General features: G+C 48.1%; 1 protein-coding gene across 11 annotated transcripts in view; it reads right to left on the bottom strand.

Moving 5' to 3' along the window:
- The window catches only part of TJP1 (tight junction protein 1), a 93,597-nt gene that overhangs the window by 49,898 nt on the left and 22,493 nt on the right, over positions 1-21,206 (bottom strand). For 10 of the 11 annotated variants that reach the window (XM_045580443.1, XM_045580441.1, XM_045580442.1 and 7 more), the window contains exon 3: positions 1,761-1,817. In XM_045580443.1, coding sequence (XP_045436399.1) covers positions 1,761-1,817 — 57 coding nt within the window. Of the gene's footprint in view, positions 1-1,760; positions 1,818-15,454; positions 16,025-21,206 lie in introns of those variants that run through there. The other variant, XM_045580449.1, reaches the window with a different exon arrangement.

Genomic DNA, 21,206 nt, shown 5'->3' with positions numbered 1-21,206 from the left:
CAAAACTGGAGAACGAGTAAGTAAATCTCTCTACATTCACATGCTGTAATATTACTGGGCAATAAGAAGAAACTAACAACAAAAGAAAACAAAATGAAGAATTACTGATACAAGAAATTTCAAATACGTTAGAAGAAACCAGTCTCAAAAGGCTACACATATGTAGTGTGAGCTCACTGACATGCATTCTGGAAGAGGCTAGACATTTCTGGTAAGAACGGAACACACATCAGCGGTTGCTATGTGCTGGGGTAAGGGGCAGAGCTGACTATAAATGGGCACAAGTTTCAGGGTGATGAATGCTCTGTATTTTTACTGTAGTGGTGGTTACATGACTACATATATTTGTCAAACTCTGTACTGCACACTAAACTGTACAGTTGAATTTTACTGTGCACATGAATTTTACTGTATGCCAGTCACACCAATGAAAATAATAAAGGTTTTCAGAAAATAAATGTAATGTGATAAAATAATACCAGCTAATTAAATGATTTTAAGGTACGAAGTTATTTTATATGTTTAATCTGGTTGAAATATTTTACCTACCAGTACATTTCAAACAAACAGAGGTCATATTTTAGCCTTATAAATTAACAGTTACCGTTAATATTACTTAGTCATTTCTTTTATCACCCTTTAGGGAGGCATAAGAAAAATCCACTGCATCGTATCTGAAATGGAGGTTTTTAACAATTAATTCACCACTATCTATCATGTGCAGGGCCAACACTCCTGAGAGAACCAGGGCCGAGTCCAGAACGCGCTTTCCGTCCCCTCTCCTGGTGGGGGCCGGCCGGGGATGCCAGTATGTCCTCCAGTCCCGTCCTGTTGGCTCTGCAGGACGGGGCGATGCCGGCTCTCTGCAGGGGTCGTGGGAGAGCCTTGCTGCGCGTCAAGCACAAACAGTGCCATCAGCCCGACCTAAGCCTGTGGAGCCGGCCGCGAAGCTCAGGAGGCAGAGCATGGCCCCAACACACCCAGCTGGCAGGTCTGATCCCCGGTCAGTGCGCATACAAGCAGCCGATGAATGCACAAGTAAGTGGAACAACAAATCAATGTTTCCCTCCCTCCCTCCCTCCCTCCCTCCCTCCCTCCCTCCCTCCCTCCCTCCCTCCCTCCCTCCCTCCCTCCCTCCCTCTCTCTCTCTCTCTCTCTCTCTCTCTCTCTCTCTCTCTCGTAAGTTTAAAAAAAAAAGCCACCACCTGTGGAGACCACAACTTTAAAAGGGGATGGGATCGCTTGCCCGTTTCTAAAGGGGAGGAGGCAGCGTAGGATGCCAGTGCAGGGCAGACAGGCTCTTTCTCGGACCCAGCTTCCTGCTGCTTGCTCTTTGCCCATCTGCAACTGCTTATGCGATGGCTTGGGGTCTACGTGTGTCAAATGCACAAGCATCCTGTAAGATTTTACTGCCCACAGCACCTGGCTACCGTAACCCCGAGCCTCCAGCACGTGCATCTGTCCTGGGAAACGCTGAGGCAGTCCACCACGCGTACAGGGTGCAGCGTCTCTTATCGGCTCCCTCCAAACTGACAGGCAGTGATCCCTTCCGTCAGAGCGAAGGCGAGCGCACAGCTGCCCCGGACAGGATGTTTGGGGAGCAGGGGTCCGCGCTGGCCTTGGGAGAGCGTGTGCGATTCTAATCCGAGCAGGGCAGAGGAAAGCAGCGCTCCCTCGGCTTCCGGACATCTGCTCTCCCCATTGTGTCCCGGGCGGCCAGCATCCTGAGCTGCGCCGGGATCCACGCAGCACTCACTCACCCTGTGAAGCGTCACCGTGTGCTGTTCCCAGATGGCCGTCTCCTCCATGGCTGTGCTCTGGGGAGAGAGAGAGACGAGGCGTTTGTCTCTGAGAGAACGTCTTCCACCACATGAACGGGACCCCTCGCAAACCGCGGAGCACACCAGGAGTCATACTATTAATACGAGCAGCTCCGAAGAGAGCTCATGGCTGTGGGAGCTTTTTGTTTGCTTTTGTTGGAAGGGACAGGAAACGACCACAGGAACTTCCTGTGTTCTTAACTTAATTTGGACAGAGGCCCTTCTCTGTTCGTTTTCTCGCCAGCTCCAGCTCACGCTGCAACTTTATACTTAGCATGAGTGAGGTGGGGGAGAATCAAAGTTGGAGTGGGTTGTTGTAAAATATCTACTGACACAGGCGACAGTTAAAGCATTCCGTATGCTCTGCAGAGAAAAGGAGGAGTCAAACACCTCTGGGCTCCAGGATTACAAACGCTCCGGCTCCAGGAAATGAGATGCGACCATGACAGGTCTGCTCAGTGGTCATTTTACTGTTACCGTTAACACTCTGCCCCACCTAGCTAAGATTTTGCTACATATTTGTCTTCTGGGCTTTGTTTCTATGGGGGGAAAAAGCGGCTTTTCTAGGGTACCATTGCACGCACACACATCCACACACACAATGAAGAAAAGCTCCCAACACACCTCCCCAAGAATCATCATAAAATTAGGGCGATGCCCGCTCCATGAAGGCACTACTCACCACTGTGCACTGAGGGTTACTACTACAAAGAAACGCTTACGAGGGAGGGAAATGCATTACCATCCACCGGTGAGCACTAAAGAATTCAAAATAAATGTCCTATAAATTGGAAGCTTAAAGTGATTCCATCTTTTACTGTAACCACTTTTGAAATTAGGGTTCCTGAATATAATACACCTATAAACAAAGCTTGGTGGTTTTTCTGTCAATCCTCACCCGAGCATATTTTTCCATTCGTTTTTAGAGAGTGGAAGGGAAAGGCAAAGAGAGAAACATCAATGTGAGAGAGATACATCGATCGGCTGCCTCCTGCACAGGCTGGGAATGGAGACTGCAACTGAGGTGTTCACACCAGCGAGGACTATAAACAAGTTTTGTCCAGCCTCTGCAGAGTTAACCAAGAGGGTGGAGGGGAGAATGCTGAGCATGGCATTCTCAGAGTGTCACATGTGAGTCTGTTTTCCATTTACTGCACCGCTGTCACTACCATCACTAACATCACAGGAGATGCCCAGTGAGGGGAGAGGCCCTGTGAGGTGCCCAGGGCCCATTTCTCCTTCCCCACAGCAACTCCGATGGAAGACTGATGCTACTTTAGAAAATGAATCCGTATGAAGCCTGCTTCCCTAAATTCACAGCAACTGGGCTCGCCTTCCTGCGGATGAATGGGAGGGAGAGAAAGGCCCTCTGTTCGCTCCCATAGATAAAGCCGCCGCCTTCCCAGCGTTTTGTTCCAATCTTCCCATCGAGTGCAGCCAAACCTCCCTTTAATGAGACGTCTGCTGCAAAAAGATGTTTTGTGGTTTTAACAAAAATTGACCACGATTTAATGTACTAAAACTCCTCCACCCATGTGAAGCAATGATGGTACCAGTAATTCTGCTAAGCATTAAGAATTATACTCAAATAGCCTTGGCAGATTTGGCTCAGTGGACAGAGCATCGGCCTGCAGACCGAAGGGTCCCAGGTTCGATTCCGATCAAGGGCATGTACCTTGGTTGCAGGCACATATCCAGTAGGGGATATGCAGGAGGCAGCTAATCAATGTTTCTCTCTCATCGATGTTTCTAACTCCCTATCCCTCTCCCTTCCTCTCTGTAAAGGATCAACAAAATATATCTTTAAAAAAGAGTTCTACTAAAATATACATGATCAAGATGCTGCAGTCGTTTCCGGGTTGCCTCATCCTGGCTGAGGTGCAAAATGAGAACTGCCTGCATAGCTCGAGCTCAGCTCCTGCTGACCACTCCGCTCCGAGTGGCCTGGCACCGGCATCCTCAATCCCTTCCCCGTCGTGCCATTGGCCAGTGACCGGTCCCACAATGCCTGGGGAAGGTCTCTGGAACCTTCCTGGAAGGGGTTATTGTCCTCCGTGCGGCTGTGATGACCGCACAGTTTTCCATTCTGTAAGAGAATGTTAATGCAGTGGGAGTGCTGTTAACCATGAAGCAGCTTGCACTGTCAGCCTCATCTGTTAAACATGAGCAGGAAGAGGGGCTGCAAGGACAGACAGTGCTCATGGCTCCTCTTCAAGTGAAGGAATTACTGGATTATTTTAGCTTTTGCCTTTTCTTTCTCCATTCCCAGCGACTCTTAAACCACATTTACCAAATCCCATTCGAAACTTCAAATACCTGTTTTTCACTTAGCTTTGAGGAAAACCAAACAATATTTAAGAAGATGATTTTGCTTCATTGTTAACTATGAAAGGTATTTACTCTACTGTCATTAAGGAACTTGTATTCTATTTGTGTAAGATAAGGGGGGAGATAAAAATACTAAAACAATTCTTCTCAGCATTCTAATCCAGTATGTTTCTTCTTTGGAGGAATTAGGAAAGTACACCTCTCAACTCGCTCAATGGCTTCCCCGAGAAGGGTGATGCTATAACTAGAGGCCGGTGCACAAAACCTGGGCGCGGGTGGGGTCCACAGGCCTGCCAGCCATCGGGGGGAGGGACCAGGGAAGGTTGGCCAGCCAAGGGAGGTTGGCTTTGGTTGCGGGCTCCTGTCCCAGTAGGGGGAGTGCAGGAGGCAGCCGATCAGTGCTTCTCTCTCCTCACTGATGTTTCTCTCTCTCTCCCTCTCCCTTCCTTTCTGAAATGAATAAAAATACATTAAAATAAAAATAAAGCAGAAAGCATAATTGTGTAACTTGGTCAAAGACCTTCTCATTCCCAAAGCATTCAGGTTTGTGGGAAACCATGGACAAGGTGCTGCTCCTACGGCATGATCTCAGCACCGTCTGTCACTCCTTAGCAATTAAAAAAATGCTGTTAAACAGAAAACGGACTAGAGCAGAAACAGCGAGATCAGAGCCCAAATCTGCTGTCACCCAGACAGGTGACCTTAGCTGTCCTCCCAAAGTTAGGGGATGGGATGAGATTTGCTCAAGTAAAAAGTCCTTCCTAGCCCCCAATGCCGTCAGGCTGTAATTCCAGTTTCCAATAGCATTACAGTTCCAAACGGGCTGCAAGTTCAGATTAAATGCTGCACTCCAGCAGGGGCTGCCCCGCATGGCTGCTGGATTCTGAGTTCTCCTCTCACTTCTAAGTCAGCATCGCTGACCAGAATCGCAATTTCTGAGGAAGCAAAAAACTGCATTTCAGAGTCCACCAAGAGTCTGTTTGGTTTCTTTGTTCTGCGCTCCAGCTGGCAAAGACACCGCTCAGATCACCAACGCTGAAGGGCTTCCGGCCAAACTCCAGATCCCAGTCTAGGAGGGTTCACGTCCTCCAGGGCTGACAACAAAGCAACGGGAAAAGGCCGGAGGACAGAACTGAAAGCACAGGCGAACCTGTCACTGGAAGGAGGCCCAGTGCAAAACAACAAATACAGCAAGTGCTCTCCAATAAAGAAAACCTCCCCTCCTTAACAGCACTATGGATACGAGGACAGGCAGCCAGGTCAATGTCACCACCCTGTGCTAGTTAGTAAGAGGTTCATTCGTTCGTTCATTCATTCATTCGACAAACACCGACCAGGTACACTCAGTGCTGTGGACATTAATGAGGTCCCTCCACTTCCCTAGGGCTCTGGGGGAAGGCTGACCACACTGCAGGAATGGTGGACACGAGAGGTGACCACGGAGGAGGCGAGGACCCTGCCTGCTATGAGACAGACCGGATCTCCGAGAAAGCACTTGAGCTTGAGCTAGAAGAATGGCCAGGAAAAGGGGGGTTTGTATGGGGGACAGAAACAGCATGTCGGCAAGGCCTCTGACGCTGTGATGAAGCTGCGCATGAAGCTGGCTTTGATGTGGCCGGGAAGTGCAATGTGTGGATGGAAGGAGTGAAGAGAGAAGCTGCAAGCACCATGGCAACAGGTCTCATAAAGCTACCATCATAAGCTCCAGGGGAACACAGGGCGTTTAGGCAATCAAATGACAGTCGAGCTCTTTCTGAAGGCTGCTGTGTGGGAGATGGATTGGAGGGCGGGAGACCAATTAGAAAGCTAACGTGAAAAGGGGAGGAGTCAGGGATGACAGGTTTCTGAATTGGGAGAGTGAGTGAAAAAGCAGGAAGAGTATAACTATTAGTTTAAAACCTCAATTTAAGGTGTCTGTGGAACGATCGGCAGAGATACGGACAGTGGGCAGTTCGTCTGAAGGTCAAGACCGAGATCTGGAGGAGATAAGAGCTCAGGAGTAATCAGCAAAGTAGTACTAAACCCAAGAGAACAGATCCAGTTACCTAGGGACCAAGATGACCCTGGGGACTACTAATGTTTTAGAAGAAAAAAGGAAGGACGGAACCACCTTGAGGAGAAGCCAGGGAGGATCCAGGCAAAGCAAACAGCCAGCAGTCAGTGGGCACAGCGGCCGGAAGGCTCTAAGGGGGAGGTACGGAGGTAAGGCAGAGCGCTAGCCTCCATTCTGGTTCAGGGCAGTTCCAGAGGAAAGGAACTGGACAGGTGAGAGGTGACGGAGGGATGGGGGTGGGAAGCTTTCTAGGTAGAGAAAACAGCTCATGCAAGAGCCCTAGGGTAGGAGCATGCTTCTCTCATTCATTCAAACAGTATTTGAGAGTATTATATGCCAGGCGCTGTCACACAATCAACATGACCTTTGATCTCATGGGGCATACAGTCTAGTGGGAGAACTAGATGACCAAAAAAATTCCACGATAAAAAGTAATCAGAGGCGTATATAAATACAAAAATAAAAAATAAAAAAAAAGAAGAGGAAAGCAGAGCCACGAGGGGACTCCAGAGGAACCTGGCAGGGCTCGCAGACCTGTAGGAAGGAGAGGGGCCGGCGTAGTTTGAGATCAGCAGAGGAGAAAGATGCAGATGAGGCTGGAGGCGGAGGCAGGGCCAAGAGATCCCGTGGGAGCCGATGACCATCGGATGGAGTTGAAACTGGGATTTTGAAAAGATCCTTTTAGAAAATGATTGGGGGAAGGGGGTGGTACTGCTCAGAAGGCTATCACAGGAAACCTCCCAGCTGAGCCCGGGCACTGGTTTGGGAGGTCCTTCCTCTCCATCCCCAAACCCATCCCACTAAAGACTGCATCTCTTCTTTCATGTGACTGAGATTTTTAGAAAGTATCTCAGGAGCTCAAGAGTCACTTTTTGAAACCACAGCACATATTGCTGGGCTGGGGCTCCTAACCTTCAGGCTGACATTTGTCCAGTATCCAATATATAACTACACACACACACATTAAATGTCGATACAAGTGTATGCATAGACGTGACTCCTATGTGCCTCTCCTCTGGCACTAAGATGGGCTTCACTCGGATGTTTCTAAACTAACCTTGGGGCTTACAGAGTGCTGGGCCTGGGCTGAGGGAGCCCATAGTCACCCTGAGCGGATGCTGGTATTACACCCGCTGCATTTCACCGATAAGCAATCAACTCCTTCCTAAGGGGCAGACCCAGGACTCAGAGTCCAGGGCCTAGAGCCATAAAGCCATAAAGACTTAGGGTGATTGTCCCCGAGTCCTCTCTGCAAGATCATGCCTGGTGACAGGTCCCTCCCTGGAAACGCCTCCCCGGCTGGCCTTTCTCTAAGGCACTCCCTCAGCCACATCCAAATTAAGAACTTCCGGTCACCAAGAGACACAGTCACATGTTCATGGAAGCATGATTCTTAGCAGCCAAAATCAGGAGATAACTAAATGTCCATCAATCATGGTCTAGTTCATACAACAGAATCCTGACAGCTGTCAATCATGGTCTAGTTCATACAACAGAATCCTGGACAGCTGTCAATCATGGTCTAGTTCATACAACAGAATCCTGGACAGCTGTCAGTCAATCGTGGCCTAGGCATACGACAGAATCCTGGACTGCAGTGAAGATGAATGGGTGGTAAAGCGAGGTGAGCAGTGGCTGCCCTAGGGGAGGAGGGTGGGACAGGAAGGCCACCACATATGGAGCTTGCGGTGGGGACAGTGTGACCTTACGTTTCATAGGGTGCTGTCACCAGGAAGAGGCCAGCAGTGGATGGAGCGTCTGAGCAGCTGGCACTATTCCAGTCTTTGATCTGGATGGTGTTTCCGTGGGGTTACTACACAATAATTTTTATACAGGTAATGCATTTCAAAGTGAAAAGAAAAGAGAATGCCATCAGCTGGCAGCACCTGCGGGTAAGTTACACAAACACCTGGCTTACCACCGGGTTAAGAAACTGGAAGAGCTGGCCTGGCTCCCTGTGCCAACCTCCAGCTGGAGTTGGGCAACAGCCACTTCCCGCAGCCCAGCCTGCGCTCTCTGACCCCACACTCTCTCCCGGGCCCGTGACTCACCTAGCGCCACTCCAGCAGCTCCAGACACTCGGCCGGAGCGAGAATCTCTAGTATCTGCGCACAGGAATCACAGAGCGTACACTCAGGGTACGATCAGCTACCGGAGTCTCACCATAAATACAAACAGTACCGACCAGTGAAATGTGCACAGACACTGCGCTTAGCATAGGCCATGGCCGCTGCCTTCTGACTGCAGAGGCACGCAGCATCCAAATGGGGCTGGAATATGTTTGTCTGTCTCAATATCCCAACACCTATCACTGCGAAAGACAAAAACCACCAGGAAATAAGTCTCCCAGAGTGCCTCTAGGTGCCACGTGGGCAAATTCCCTACAAGCATGCTCTGAGAAGTAGACTTGTTTTTAGTTGTTTCTGCCCAAAACACATATTTTGCCTGATTCTGGCTTTTACTGGTCTGATCCGAGTTAAATAAATGGGGATCTATAAAAATGTACTTTAAGATGATGGATTTTAAGACTGTAGCCATAAAATGCCCTCAAAACTGAAACTAGCTTTTTTATTTTTTCAATATATCTTTAGCAATTTCAGAGAGAGAGGAGGAGAGAGAAACATCAATGATGTGAGAGTCACTGATCAGCTGCCCCTCCACGCCTCACACTGGAAATGAGTCCACAACCCGGGCGGGTGTGTGTCCTGATGGGAATCGGTCCGTGGCCTCCTGGTGCAGAGGCGGAAGCTCACTGAGCCCCCTCGGCGGGCTGACACTGGCTTTCAGGTGAACACCGAGAGCAGCTGGCTCTCGCTCCCGTGGTGTCCGCACTCCGGTGACTAGTGAGCACACTCACCTAACTCCCGCCCCGAACACATCACTTTTCTCCAAGTAATCGCCCAAGTCTAACTCAAAGTCTTTTTTCCCAGCCAATCTGGCAGCAAGCCCTCACATGACGGGTTTACTAGGAATTTCATGCGTGAATACAATGAGAACTAATGAACTACAGTTACCCACGACATCCATCATCTGACACAATGCTGAGCAGCAGCAGCCACACACAACAGACTGCACAAAGCTCACAGGCAAAACTCCAGTGTGTCCAGCATCCATGATTAAGCAGCGAAATTATAAAGAAAAGCCACGGGGACAGCATCACGCACAGCATTTCACCTGCTGCTCTCTGCCACACCATGAAAACGCTGCCTGGGTGCCAACAATCCTGTGACCCGGCTCTAGCTCCCATCTGAAACAGCGCCTGGGCCTTGCCAGGTCTGCAATGTCTGTTGAAAAAAATCCGAACTGTCACATATTTCCCAGCTTGTCCGACCCTAAGCAAGCACTGCAGCCAGCAGCACCCTGTAGTTTCCCACAGCAGTATGTGCAAGGAGTCATAAGTAAGTAAATTCGATTACTTTCTAGTTCTTAACCTTTTCCCCTAGGGAAATACTTTTACTAAACACATGGATGTATCCAGATTTAATTAAAGCTTTTTAAAAAAAACAAAGAATGCAAAAAAAAACAACTGTTTCAGCAAGCCCCAAGTTTAGATTTAATTGTATCCCTTTCCCCCACCAAAAAAGTACACCAGAATGCTGTTATTATAAGATGACCACAATTGTGCTCACACGTATTTTTCATGAGTAAGCAATGTGTACTCTTTGGATTTTAAAAATGAGCTATGCATTTCACAACTGATTATTACAGTAGACAGTTGAAAACCATAAGCTTCTCAAGCACAGAGATCCAAAACAAAATGTGCTCAGTTAATGTTTGGCGAACTAGGCAAAAAACTCAGTCCTTACCGGTGCCCTCCTGGGTTTGATCATCATGTCCTGCTCGGAGAGCTGATCCTAAGGTAAGGGCCATCTGAGGTTCAATAGCTAACTCTGCATGCACAATGGTCAAGGTTTGTTCTTCAACCACAAATGGTATGTTCCAGGGTATGAATTCTGGCAACATTGGTTTTCTGTTCACTTTGGTGTGTGTTTTTCTCACCTGAGAATATTTTTCTTTTTTTCCATTGGTTTTTAGAGAGCAGAAGGGAGGGAGGGAAGGAGGGAGGGAGGAGGGGGAGGGGAGAGAAACGGATGTGAGACAGACACATGGACTGATTGCTTCCCACACAGTGCCTGGGGGACCAAACCTGCAACCCTGTACTTGCCCTTGACCGGGAATCGGGAGACCCTCAGGGCCAACACTCTATCCACTGAGCAACCGGCCGGGGCGGTTTTCGGACGCCTTACAGCAGTGCCTCTGTGGTCTGGCTGATCAGTCAGTTATTGGCATCCGTTCCTCGAGTGTAAAATGGAACTCCCTGCGCTTGTGCTCAGCACACACGCTGTGGTTAAGAATGCACCTGCTTGAGGAGGAATGGAAACAAAGCACTGGTGCCCCATAGAGGAGGAACCTGAAGCCGCCCTTCTCCCATAAATAAGTCAGGAGGTGCTCTGGGTCGGAGACAGCGCGAGGCCTATTTTTACTGCCACCTTACCCTGAAAACCCTGCTCTGAACCGCACAGGCCAATTTTAAATTCCACGTAAAACCCTCTCTCCCTAAAAGATTGTCTTTCAAAACTCAGAGATGCAAAGCAAGTTCCAGTCAAGTATTTCAGAAGCATCCTCTTAGACATCAACTCTCTTTTCATCGGATTGAACATCTGATTTTGAAGAATAACTCTAGTGATAACAAATAGCTTTACTCAGCCCACTAACTTGTCTTCAGCCACTGCCATGCGCACCTGCACCCCATACTGAGGGGTGACGAGAGCCAGGCATGGGTGGCAGGCACTACCCTTGAACTGACGGCCAGATTCGGGGTCTCTCAGTAAAAAAGGAATTTTCATCACGGTAGGGTCACACCCAGAAACTGAATTACATTTCCAAAATTTTCACCAAAATTATTCTCTGTAAAGTCACTTTCCTTAGCAGCACAGTGACCCGACTGTCTTATTCTTAGCACTGTAGTGAGTTTACATTTGGTCTCTAAATAGACAAGAGATGAAAGAGCAAGTAAAAGTCGGGGCCAGTACATTGTTTCCAGGACTGAAAACTCGGAGTGAAACTACTGTAATCTTTTCCTCCAAACCAAACAGGAAGCAGAGCCCTCCCCTCGGTATGACCGCCCTCACACTGGGCTCGGTATCTGCTGGGGGGAGGGCTGACTCCTCTTATCGCTGCTGACAGCAGCGAGAGCCTGGCTTGAATATGAATCAAAAGTCTGCAAGCCCCTAACATGAAAACATCAGCCTCTGAGAGAGAGAGATCTTTCCTAACAGTGCAGGATATTTGTGCTATTACACCACCTGGGAGAAAGGGCAGTGTATGATTTGAAAAGTAGCTAACTGAGCCCTAGCCAATTTGGTTCAGTGCATAGAGCGTTGGCCTGAGGACTGAAGGGTCCCGAGTTCAATTTCCCTCAGGAGCACATACCTCAGTCAGGCTCCTCCCCAGCCTGGGGCCTTGGTCTGGGCAACCGATCGATGTGTTTCTCTGATATCATGTTTCTCTCTTTCTCTCTCTCTCTTCCACTTTCTCTGAGAATCAATGGAAATATATCCTTGGGTAAAGGTTTTTTTTTTTTTTAAAGGTAGCTAACAGAGCTGTCCTAAAACAAATATCAGAGTTGCAACTGTAGTCAGGATTATCCGCTAAGTACATAGATTAAAGTTTGACCAGGAATGTCTACAATGCCAAACACGCCAACATAAAAAATTAAAAGCCTTTTGCCTTAAATACTATCAAAATGTTTCTAGGGAGTAACAATTATTGTATAAACTTAACAGGTCCAGGGAAATTTACTACACAACCCAGTGAATCCTCAGAAAGGACAGTGACTTTTTAGTTTACCTTTAAAGCAATCTGAAACAAACACGCATTGATCAGTATGAATATTAGAACTAATTGTAACAGCCACTCCGGATACAATTGTAACAGCCACTGATCAGTAAGTATCAATAATAGAACTACATTGTAACAGCCAGCCACTCCGGACACAATTCCTGTCTGTAAAGGCTAATTTTCAATTGTTTTGGTTCACTAACTTGGCTAATTTCTACAGTTCCTAACCTAACTTCCAAGTGTTCGTCAATTAAGGAAAGTCCCCTGTGCCCACTTGATGCAATGGTTCCTAAGAAGAGGTGTACATAATTTCCATGCCAAACCACACTACACTTTCAGAGATAACCAGGGGAAAAGGTGCTGTCCCTGTGACATAATGAAAATGTGCAAGCAGGAAGGTCTAACAAGCACATATATCACAGCACAATTTTAAATGTTATAACTTCTCAAAGTGACACAGCTTGAAAATGCAGAAGCCACTCCAACTTCCGTGATTCAACCAATGGGCATGATTCTAATAATTATTCATAGCACTTCCTTGCATGATTAAGAAGAATGCTTTGGTGAGACGGAGAGCCACCCTCCAATTCCTGATTCCAACATCTGAGTCATTTTGTATCAGATACACTAGCAATTGTGTTCTCAAATCCAGGTATGTATCACACCTATCAAAACCTTTTCCTTTATTACTTCTAAAGTCAATATTAGTACAGAGAGGCCCTTTGTAACTCAGGTATGTATTTTTTACAAGTATCCTACACTTTCTTCTAGTGTTCTATGATTTGCTTTATTTGCTCTTTTGTGAAAAAAATAAAACAAACCAGAAAAAAAGCTTTTTTTTCTGCCTATGGACTGAGGAAGAAAACTCAGACTTAAATGAAAAGAAAGAAAATTAACCAACAGTCCCGGCACTATTTACTGAATAATCCATCCTCCCTCCAATAATCTACAACATTATTTTAATCACATGTTCTAATTTTCCGTCTTGCAGCCAATTTACAATAATTATTATATGTATTCCTTGGTACAATCTTTTTATAGAAAAATTACTGGTATTTATCAGAAATTTAAGTGCACATACACTTTGACCCAAACATTATATTTTTTAAAATTCAACATATGGTAATACTACATAAGTACATAAATATAAAAATATAACACTGCTTACTACAATAGCAAAATCCTGGGAACAAGTTAGGCAATGGTGATCCCATAGCAGGTTTCTGGAACAGAAAACCGTTCAACCATTACAAAGAACATCAAATCAAAGGTATTAGATTAGAGTTCTACAAACTATTATGCTAAAAATAAAAAAGCAAGCTGCCAAATTAATGTCTTCATTTCCTTTTTAAACTGAGGGTGGGGGGGGGACACAGGAGTATGATATGAAAGAGATTGCGTACGGAGCCTACCTTTTAGTAAGCACTTCAATCCCCTTGAGAAATAAAGGTGACTTGAAAACAGATGGCTGAGTATTATTTCATTTCGGAATACAGCATTTTTAATAAAATAAGTTTTCAGCCCTCATCCACCTGCAGAACAAAGGGTCCTGGGTTCGATTCCGGTCAAGGGCACATACTTCGGTTACAGGCACCGAGGCCGGGCCCTGGTCAGGGCGTGTGCGGGAGGCAATGAATCGATGTTTCTCTCAAGTCTTTCCCTCTCTCTCTAAAAATCAATGGGAAAATATCCTCGGGTGAGGATTAAACACACACACACACACACAAATAAGCTATCAACTCCCATTCTACTCATAAGAATGTGAGAATGCGTACATCCCTACAATGCAGTATGTAACGTGTGATGCTTTCCATTACGGAGTAAAAACTTAATGCCGTAATTCAGGGGGAAAAGAATGACGCCTTCTAAACCGTCTTACCGGGCGGAAAACTTCCCTTCTCCCGCCTCCAGATAGCCTTCGAGAAGCGTGCAGGAGCGAGCACACTCAGGAAACAAAGTGGCGCTCTCTGTAATCTGGAAGCAAAGCATTCCTCCCCGGGAAGCCCCACCGACAGTACATGCTGTGCATTTATTTTAAAGTCAAAGCAAAGAAAAAAATGAAAAATAAATCCTTTTTTTTAAGTCATCATCAGATCAAATCTTATCTTTTGTTGTTCTTCCCTATCAAGTCAAAAGAACCTAATTAAAATCGTCCTTTTTTTCTTCTTCTTTTTTTTTTTTTTTTGATTAAAGTCTTCTTAAAGAAAGACTACTACATTCCTTAAAAAGAATTACCTAGGACTAAAGGTAACCAACCACTGTCTCCGGGCCTTATTATTGTACCTGCTCCCAGATACTCTGAATGAACATCTCAAATAGAAAAAGAAAAACACAAAAACCTAACACCACAAACTGCCCAAGTACTCCCATCCTCTTTCCAGCGGTGAATTTTTCTAAGGGGGAGACGTTTTATACTCTTCACACCTCTGTATTCCTGAACAACAAGTAACTTCTTTCTGGTGGAAGAGATCACAGTGTACAAAAGAGGATTTTTTTTTTCTTTCTCTTATTCTTCGAAACAAGGTTTCGAAGCGCCCAGAAAACAGCATAAGACTTCAAAACGCATAGAAGCAGGGGGAAAAAAGAAGAAAAAAAATGGAGAAAGAACAGTGTTTTTCCCCCCCCTTTTTTTCTTTTGCTGAAACTCACAGGTCTTTGTTTTCACTTTTTTTTTTTTTTTTTTTTTTTTTTAAGTTTCATCTCCTTGTCCATTCGGTAGGAGGGCGTTTGGTGTTAACTTTTTTCGAAAGTTTTCAATTCAAACAAAACTATTAAAAAAGTGGTGTTTTTTTATTATTTTTTAAAAAATTTCTGTATTAAGCTATCACCTATTTGTCCTTCTTGCTTTGTTTTGTTTTAATTTTCAATGTTGCCTTCGATAAATAATACAGGACGGGAAGAAGAGGGAAAGAAAAAAATAAAAAATAAAATAAAAAAAAGACTACCTCCTGTCCAGCTGAGTGTTTTACAGCCTCAATGCCTTATCGCCGGGGCGCGCATTCCACCGCGGGTGACATCAGATCGAAACTGCACGGTTTCGCCGGCACCGAACCTCCCGTCCCTCCGATCGCACGGCTACCGGGCTCGCTGGCGGGGGACCCCCCAACCCCCCAACCCCCCAACCCCTGGCCTCGGTTCCCCCGCCTCCCCTCCCCGCCCCCCCCTCCCGACGCCCAGAGGTTCCCGGGCGCCGGACCTGTTGCGCGTCCCCGCCCCGCCCGCCGCGAGCTCCGCGGAGCCTGGCACCGGCGCCCGCGGCGATGCACCTGCCCGACAGGGCCCCGCGCCCGCCGCCCCCGCCCGGCCCGGAGCGCCCGCCGCCGCCGCCCGCGGGGAAGAGGAGGACGAGGAGGAGGAGGGGGAGGGCGGGGCGCCGGACGGACCCCCGGCGGCCCCGGAGGCGCTCGCTCACCTTGGCGGCCGCGGCCCTGGCCGACATCTTGTCTCCCTCCGGCGCCGCGCGACGCTCCCCGGACCCGAAACTCCGCGCCAGCGGCCCGCCGGCTCCTCACGCCGCGGCGGCCCCGATAAACATCTCCCGGGAGCGAGCGAGCGAGCGAGCGGGGCTGGAGCCGGGGAGTGTGGGGGGCGGGGGCCGGGGACAGGCCGGGAGGCCCGGCCCACGGGGAGGGACTCAACTCGGACAAAAGTCCGGGGAACGCCCGCCTCCGGCCCGCCCCGCCCGCCCGCCCGGTCCTCTCTCCGCGGGGCGCGCCCGGCCGGCGCCGCCCTCCCGCCCTCTCGCCCGCCGAGTGCGGCCGCGCCGCGCGGGCCTCCCCAGCTCGGGCTGCCCGGCCCGCCGCGTCCGCCCCGCAGCCTCCGGGGACCCGCTGCCGGCCCCGCGGACCGCCCGGAGGGAGGCTCCTCGGGAAAACCGGCCTCAGCGCAACTTCGCGGGAACGACGCACGCGCAGCGTCGGCGGACAGAGCCGGCGCCGGCAACTGCGGGCGGCCACGCAAACCTGCCGGCGCGGCGCGGCCCACTGAGCATGCTCGGCTGGGAGGGGGCGGGGCCACGCTGGGGAGGCAGGGGCGCGTCGGGGGCGTGGTTTCTGTGGGGCGGGGCGTGGTGGGCGGGGCCAGCGCCCCCCCAGCCCCCGCCCGCCCGCTTCCTGCTGCAGGACGCCCCCCCTGTCGCGGAAGGAAAAGGCCAGTTTCCCGAAGTCCCTGGGAGTAACTGGGAGGCCTGGTTTCCGCTGGCCCCGGGAGTCTTCCTGTTTGTTTGTTTTTACTGAGGGTCCGGCGGAAATCGCCCCCAAGCAACAAGCCCCTGAGCCTAATCCTTTAAAAAAAAAAAAAAAACTTTTAAAGATGCTTATGCATTTTGTCCTCAATCAGCCACAGCCCCTGCACCCCCTACCTGTGCATCCTTCCTTCACCTGGGAAGTAACGGTGCTCACAGTTGCACCACGTGTTGGGGGCCTGCTGATCCATGGGAGGCTACATGCCTGTGATGTGCAGTGTGTGTGTGTGTGTGTGTGTGTGTGTGTTTCTTTCTGTAAAGTGCACCCTGGCCCTCATCTCTGAGGAACTCTTAACAAGGTCAGAATAATTACACTTAATTCTCAACAACCCGAAGTGACCTGAGTAAAACTGGTAATGAGGTCATGGGCATTCCGGGCAAGCAGGCTGGTTCAGTCACATTAGGCCCTCGAGGTCTATCCAAAGTCTTTTTCTCCAAGTGCAACAAGCCAGGTCTTAAAAAACTACAGGCTGCCATCAAAAAATGCTGGAATTCTTGCCCGGCCAGCATGGCTCCATGGTTGCGCCTTAACCTATGAACCAGGAGGTCACGGTTGGACTCCCAGTGCGGGCACTTGCCCCCATCCACCCCCCACTCCCAGCTGCAGGAGGGATCCCCAGTGTGGGGTGTGCAGGAGGCAGCTGATCTATGATTCTTTTTCATCATACATATATGTATTTTAGGCTGAAATTCTTAGTAGTGAGTGAAGAGGGGGTCTCTGGCTGCCTTGCAATTCTAAACCCAGTTCTTCCAGCTCAGCCAGTGCAAAGACATGCCGTCCACAGTCCAGTTTACTGGGCCATTACTCAAATTGCCCATCGTGCTTGTTGGCGGGCGGCCTTGATAAACACCAAGGAACATACATGCAAAGAAGCGTTCCCTACACTCTGTAAAATGCGCAGCTTCTCACACAGGCCAGGAATTCTTAGTAACCTTAAATGATAACGTCCTTAAGGAACCCAGGACACAGCCACTAAAGGTACACGAGAGCTGGATAGAAAGCATACACATCAAGTTCCATTGAATGGCTTTCTCTTTTGAACTCAGTGGTAGGAAAAGATCACACTTATCTTAACCAAGAAGTATCTGTGTGTCACACATGAACAATTAAGATTTTTCACTATATAGTACCACATATTCTGCAACCTGAAGCCGCCTGAACCAGGATAAATGGCATTCTTCAAATCAAAAGCCTTATCACCCCTCTAAGCCCCCTTGCCTAGAAATGGTTAAAGTCACTTTTTTAAAAGGTCATGTGTGTATTTTTCTTTGTTTTTAGACAAATTGTTATTTCTACTTATAAGAACTGTAATTAATATGTCCTTATGAACCAATGCTGGTGTGTTTTTTTTAATTGATTTTTTACAGAGAGGAGTAGAGAGGGATAAAGAGCTAGAAACGTCCATTAGAGAGAAACATCGACCAGCTGCCTCTTTCACATCCCTTACTGGGGATGTGCCCACAACCAATGTACATGCCCTTGACCGGAATCAAACCTGGGACCTTTCAGTCCGCAGGCCGACACTCTACCACTAAGATAACCTGGTTTTGGCCCAACGCTGTTTCTTATCAAGGTGGGAGACTTTTTATTTTAAAAGGTAGTTGTGGCCCTAACCGGTTAGGCTCAGTGGGTAGAGCGTCGGCCTGCAGACTGAAGAGCCCCGGGTTCGATCCCAGTCATAGGTCACAGAGTACCTCAGAGGCAGGCTGGATCCCCGGCCCCAAGGGGGCCCATTGGGGAAGCAACCAATCAGTGTGTCTCTCTCTCACATCGATGTTTCTCTCTGTGTCTCTCCCCTTCCCTTCCACTCTCTCTGAAAATCAATGGAAAAACATCCTGGGGCGAGGATTAATAAAAAAATAGTAATAATGGTCAAACACTGTGGTCAGAAACTAACAATACTGCCCCATCACTTTGGTTTGTTTTGGGGGAGATGCTTTCACTAAGACGTGGAAAGCAGAATTCAGCTGCCCCTTTAGCAGAGTTTACCCACGAAACACCAAAACAGTGTGGATATTCTACCACAGAGTGAAGGCTGAGGTAGGAGAATGGTTAGAGCTCCTCCAGGCTTCCGGTTGGGAAGAAATACGTGCACGCCTGAGCTTCTCCCCCAAAGTCACGCTTCCCCCAAGAACCTCCTTCGGTTCCACGGCTTTATCTCACGTCTGATCACCGCATGCACACTGAACAGGAAGCGAAACAACCACAACACTTACAGAGACAACTTCCTGTGGGATTTTTGGTGTCTGCGGCTCAGAACGAAGAAGAAGAAAAAATCACACACACACACAGCGTGTGCAAAATCTCTGTGAGCCTTAGAATGAGCCACGTAGCAAAACGGCACACACACATGTTACAGGTTTATGTTTTTTATGTATGTATTTCCGTTACAAAATATATATATATATATATATCCTTAGAAAGAAATATTTACATTGTTTCGGGCCCGAGCTAGGAGTGTGTGTAGGAAATGCAAAGGGGAAGTACCAGAACACCGTGACAGAACAGGAGGTTCTCGATTATGTCCCAGGGGAGAATCTACGACATACATGGGATCTCCAAATTTCATGCACCGGGCCTCTAGTTTATAAGAACGATCTTTTAAAATAAGCAAGATATAGAAAAGTTAGTGCAACCCCACTTAAAAAGAAGCAAATACATTTTTTATATTTCAAATAACTTTTAAAAGGAAGTAAAATATCTACATTTATTTGCAAAAGTGACAGTGGAAGGTCAACTTAGAACAAATCACTGGAGAGGAAGAGGACATTGATAATATAGACTTTTTTTTTTTTAATAGATTTTTATTGATTTCAGAGAGAAGAAAAAAGAGAGCAACACGACCATCTGAGGGAAAGCCACCCGGTTCATCCACACTAAAGCAACGTTCTCTTTGGCTGACAGAGGGTGGACACCGATGGTGAAAGCATTGAAAACTGCATGAGGGGCGTGGCTCACGCTCCAGTGGGCTCCACCCCCAGCGTGGGATGTGCAGGAGGCAGCCAGTCTGTTATTCTCTCTCGTCCTCATTAATGTTTCTCTCTCTCTCCTTCTCCCTTCCTCTCAAATCAATTAAAAAAAATTTTTTTTAAGAAGAGCATGAGTTGGATAACCTGGGAAAGGTCTTCTGGTGCAAAAGCGGCCTCATGGGGCCCTAACCCGTGTGGCTCAGTGGATAGAGCATCGTCCTGCGGACTGAAGGGTCCCAAGTTCAATTCCGGTCAAGGGCATGTACCTTGGTTGCAGGCACATCCCCAATAGGGGGTGTGCAGGAGGCAGCTGGTCAATGTCTTTCTCTCATCGACGTTTCTAACTCTCTATTGCTTTCCCTTCCTCTCTGTGAAAAGTCAATAAATTATATTTTAAATAAAAAGTGGTCTTGTGGGCACAACAGAAGTGGGGTCCCACAGGGGGCTGGTGGGTATGCGTTGTGGGGGGACCGAGGCAGACTCACCCTAAGGGCCTTGCTAGCCATAGCTCTCGGGGCTCTGAAGAGTCACCGGCCGAAGCTCTTGTCCCTCCCTGACACGACCAGGCCAGCGTGGGCTGTGGCTCTTTGTGGGATCGAACCCACGGCAGAAAGATAACATGTTATCACGCTCCATACTCTGTCTCCGGGACAAGCTCTAATTTTAAACGTGATTAATACTTCCTTTGGTGAGTGCGTAGTCCATGGAAATGAAAAGCTATATGAGAGCTGGGTGCATTCAAAAACAACACACACACACACACACACACACACACACACACACACCAGGCTGGGCTTCAATGTGTGTGCGTGTGTGCGTGTGTGCGTGGTGTGAGTGAGAGAGCGAGAGCAAGGGTTGTGTTTTGAAAGGGTGTGGTTTCCTGACTCCTGGGGTTGAGTGGAAACATTCTTGAGCCAAATGCATTTCTCCCCGATCCCGAAGGCAGGAAGAAACAGGCACCTAAAATAGCATAAAACCCTCCTTGCACGCACGTATAATCAATGCAAGTCAGCTGAGACGTGTGGGCAGCACCCCACAGTTCTCCTCCGAATTCCTTTCTCAGAGAGAGTCCAGGCGGTTGGACTGGAACATTGAGCAACACAGCCTGCTTTCCACTCATTCATTCATTTTCCGCTGTTCAGCACGTTCTTTGTGTCATCTCCTCGCCCGAGGGCATGCTTTGATTGATTTTAGAGAGAGAGAGAGGGAGGGAGAGAAGGAGAGGGAGGCACACGCATCTTCTCTCCCCCGCCTCACCCTCAATCCCTAACCTCTGGCCACCACAAATCCACTCTCTGTCTCTATAATTATATTCCTTCAAGAATATGACATCACTGGAATCACACAGTGTGTGACCTTTTTTTAATTGGTTTTCTCAACTCAGCACCATTTCTTGGAGGTTTATACACGTTGTTGCATGTAAGACAGATCGCTTCCTTTTTTTAAAAAAAATAATAATAATATGTATTTATTGATGTCAGAGAGGAAGAAAGAGGGAGAGGGAGAGAGAGAAACACCCATGATGAGAATCGTGGATAGCCTGCCTCCTGCATGCCCCTTACTGGGGATTCAGCCCACAACCTGGGTATGTGCCCTGACTGGGAATCGAACCGTGACCTCCTAGTTCATAGTCTGACACTCAACCACTGAGCCACACTGACCTGGCAGTTCCTTCCTTTTTATTGCTCAGTAGTATTCCACTGTGTGGATGTTCTGACGTCACCATTACCCATTGGAAGACATCTGAGTAGGCTCTCGGGACTAAACCTTCTATGAGTATTTGTTTTTGTTTGCTTGTTCTTATACATATACTACAGGCCTGGTGCATGAAGATTCCTACAAAAATAGCCTTCCTTCCCCTGGCTTCAATCCAGGCTGCGCAGGAACCTGTAGTCCTCGCTCACAACCAGAGCACCACTCCTGTAGCTCCCCTCTCCCTCAGAGCCCACCC

Source organism: Pipistrellus kuhlii, unplaced genomic scaffold, assembly GCF_014108245.1.
Source record: "Pipistrellus kuhlii isolate mPipKuh1 unplaced genomic scaffold, mPipKuh1.p scaffold_m20_p_128, whole genome shotgun sequence".
In the NCBI taxonomy this organism is placed as follows: Eukaryota; Metazoa; Chordata; class Mammalia; order Chiroptera; family Vespertilionidae; genus Pipistrellus; species Pipistrellus kuhlii.
The sequence above is the reverse complement of the archived record's forward strand: the minus strand, read 5'-3'. Positions and strand labels throughout refer to the sequence as shown.